This window comes from Nicotiana attenuata, unplaced genomic scaffold (assembly GCF_001879085.1).
Source record: "Nicotiana attenuata strain UT unplaced genomic scaffold, NIATTr2, whole genome shotgun sequence".
Classification (NCBI taxonomy): domain Eukaryota; kingdom Viridiplantae; phylum Streptophyta; class Magnoliopsida; order Solanales; family Solanaceae; genus Nicotiana; species Nicotiana attenuata.
Genome location: NW_017671656.1, coordinates 83,130 through 86,538, shown reverse-complemented (window position 1 = coordinate 86,538; position 3,409 = coordinate 83,130). Strand labels below are relative to the sequence as shown.

General features: G+C 37.2%; 1 protein-coding gene across 2 annotated transcripts in view; it reads right to left on the bottom strand.

Annotated features, from left to right (window-relative positions):
- Nucleotides 1-207: 207 nt before the first annotated feature.
- The window catches only part of LOC109209529 (peptidyl-prolyl cis-trans isomerase CYP18-1), an 11,126-nt gene continuing 7,924 nt past the window's right edge, over nucleotides 208-3,409 (bottom strand). For both annotated transcript variants that reach the window (XM_019372815.1, XM_019372816.1), the window contains 3 exons: nucleotides 1,707-1,868; nucleotides 1,047-1,205; nucleotides 208-803 (listed from right to left, as the gene is read on the bottom strand). In XM_019372815.1, coding sequence (XP_019228360.1) covers nucleotides 720-803; nucleotides 1,047-1,205; nucleotides 1,707-1,868 — 405 coding nt within the window. In that variant the 3' untranslated portion in view covers nucleotides 208-719. The remainder of the gene's footprint in view (nucleotides 804-1,046; nucleotides 1,206-1,706; nucleotides 1,869-3,409) is intronic.

Genomic DNA, 3,409 nt, shown 5'->3' with positions numbered 1-3,409 from the left:
TATATCTACTTAAAAGTTGAGATGGTTAAGCAATTTTAAATATAGTCCAACTTAAGTAATTGTTGAACAAAGAATGTAAATTGAAATGTATAGAACTAGAGAGAAAGTTCTGCACTAACCATCAATAATTAACAGAGAAAAGGTAAACACAACCATTCTAGTAGGGATTTTCGCTCCTAAATTCATAATTGAGATAACTCAAGTAACTACACAAGAAAAAGTACCAATCAAATTGCATTAGATAACAGAAAGTACAAAATATTCAAAAGTATAACCCATGTTAACTATTCCTGATTTACATTCCATAAATCTTAAATCTTTCCATAGTTCACTTCAACATTAGCATCCAACTAGATTTGCACTGGTCGTTCTTATATTTCATACCAAGGTACATGATTACTTACTTGAGATGCATGAGGCCTTTGTAATGTAAACAGTAAACATGTAAATCTAGTGGAACCATTTCAAGGCTTCAGTTAGATATTGCTATTTGGAGATATCAAGATTGTGTTTTCAAGAAAATAAAACTTCTGCAGCTAATCTAGTTCGACCAATGGAAGCTTCACTAGTATTACCATCCCGTATCAACTACTCCCTATCTACCAGTAAATTTGTCGGTGATGAAGGTTGACCATAGCAATGATACTAAGTAATCACCATGATCGACAAGTCCAACAATGAGATTACACATGCTGCCATAGCATGGTTTCAAAATAACATCAGCCAGCAAGTGGATTAGCATGTATGGTCACCCGGTTGAGCCTGATTTCGGCAAGGGGCTTATCACCTGGTCCTGTTGGAGTCTGCAAAATTTAGATAATAAGTGAAATAGGTGATAGTTAAGCAAATTCACTTTATCAAAAGAGTCCCGTATAGAGTAACATAAATACTGAAAAAGGGAATATTATGCTACAGATTCAGTATTTCTCTGTTTCATAAGTTAATGCTGAATAAGAGCCAAGAATCACTAATTAGCACAAATGCTGGAAAATGATCGATTTCTCTGCATTGCAAAAGTTTATCGGCAAGCATCAATCCAGGCATACCTTTTCCATGATATCAAGAACCTCAAATCCATGTATCACTTTCCCGAAGATGGTGTACAATCCATTAAGATGTGGCTGCTTGGCATATGTCATGAAAAACTGGCTCCCGTTGGTGTTAGGGCCACTGTTGGCCATTGACAATATCCCTCTTGCATTGTGCTGGAACGGAATGCAAAGCACACATGAATCAGAAAATTAAGTAGAGGCAGTCACTAATATTAACAGTGAAAGATGATAAATCAAACATGCTAGACATAGAACACCGACATAGTGTAGTAAAAGTCAAATCAGATCCATGACTAGTTTGGCATCAATTCCGAATCCTGAATCAAAGGCAAGCGACCCCCCAGAAGCAGTCGAGGTGCCAAAGGATATTAAAAACAAGAATAAGGTAAGGAAGAAATCAGAAAGTTTTTATTTATTTTCTTATCTTCGTACCATTAAGTTGCCATGAAATGAGAACACTTCTCAATTGCAATGCTAAACAGACTTTTGTTAAAGGTCTGCCAGATGCTACAGCCCATATTACAGAATCTAAAGCTCTATAGGACCAACAAAACAATGTTCTAATCAAGAACAGGTCAAACTTGACAGCATAGATTTAGGAAGCCACTGAATAATAGGCAAACATCTATCTGACCGAATGTTGCACACAAGTACCTTGAGAGACTCCCGTATCTCGTCATTGAATTTTTTTCCCCAAATACTTGTCCCACCTTTTCCTGTACCTGTTGGGTCACCACCTTGGATCATGAAACCCTTTATATTTCTGTGAAATATTGTCCCATCATAATAACCACTTGCGCATAATGCCAAGAAGTTCTGCAATCATAGGGAACGTTATATTAGTACCAATCAAACAAACACCGAATATCAATTAGTTTCACCACTCAACTTAATCAAATATTTCTACCGCTTCCAGGTTAAAAAGGAATTACCAGTATAAACCAAACAAGATTAATAATTCTGCAAGCAATCATGGCTCTGAAGGAGTTTGAAAAATTCAGGGTACCAGATAGAATTCCAGGGAGAATAAGTAGTCTACATGTGCCATAAAGCTTATGCTTTTTCAGTTTATGAGATAATGTTCACTACTTTATAATGTCCCTCTATGTAGCATAAGCTTATGGATTACGAAACGGAAAAGGATCAAGTATATCCCTCTACTATGAGAAATAGTTTAAACTACCCTCCGTCTGAGTATCCGTCTATACCTACCCTCACCGTTATACAATTGCTCAAACGTACACCAGATACTAATGGAGGGGACACGTAACAGGCCAGGAATTAAAAAAAAAAAAAAAGAATCAATATCTGCATGATATTTCACTTCATGGAACAGGGTTGTAAATAGCGCTCGTCTCAGTGTTAATAGCGTGAAGCGATGCGATGCGAGGCTGAGCCAACACCATTTTCCTTTGTTCCGTGGCGAAATTAAAAAGGCGAGCGCTTCTACTTGAGTAGTCAGCTAGAGGCACCCAGTAGCAACGCCTTTTTGAAAAGAAGAAAAAAAAAAAAGCAACAGACATCAGCGATTAGAAAAATTAGGGCTTGAGTTTGTTTTCTTCTTTCTCCTTCAAGCTCGTCGACCCAGCCCCACAACAAAGAAGCAAACCAGATTTCTTCTTTTTTCTTCAAGTTTCTTCGATAAGGTATGCTTCTCTTCATCTCTTTTCTTCTTTCTTCTTCTCCTTTCTTCTTCTCCGAGTTTCTTTCTTCTTTCTTCCCTTCTCTTCTTCTCATCTTCTCTCCTCCTTTTTTTCGCTCTGTTGTTTTCGAGCAGAAAAGAGCCTTTTGGCTGAGAGCTTTCTTTCTTTCTTTTTTCCTTTTTCTTCTTCTCTTCTCTCTCTCTCTCTCTTCTTTTTTTTTTTTTTTTTTTTTGCGCTCTGTTTTTTCCGAGTCCAGCACTGTTTTTTGGGCAAAGGCAGACAACTTCCTTCATACCTGAATTTTTCCTCTTTTATTCAGTTATAGAGTAGAATTGATTTTGATTGCATATTGACTTAATAATTTTTTCCTATAAACAATATTGAAATGGCGTCATCCAACGGTAATAAAAGAAATGATATAGTTTGGATTATGCTATACAAAGCTCAACAAGATCCGCAATTAAATGTGTGTTTAGTGAGAAAACTTACCATGGTGGAATAACTCGTCACAAACAACATTTGATTGGTGGATTTAAAAATGTAGTACAATGTACTCTTTGTCCGGCTGATGTTAGGGACCAAGTAAAAGCATTTGTTGAGAAGAAACATGTGACAAGAACTCAAATAAGCTATGAAGCATCTGTGAATCTTATTGATGAAATGGATGAAGATGATGAAATCGGAACCCCCCCCCCCCCCCCCCCCCCCCCCCCC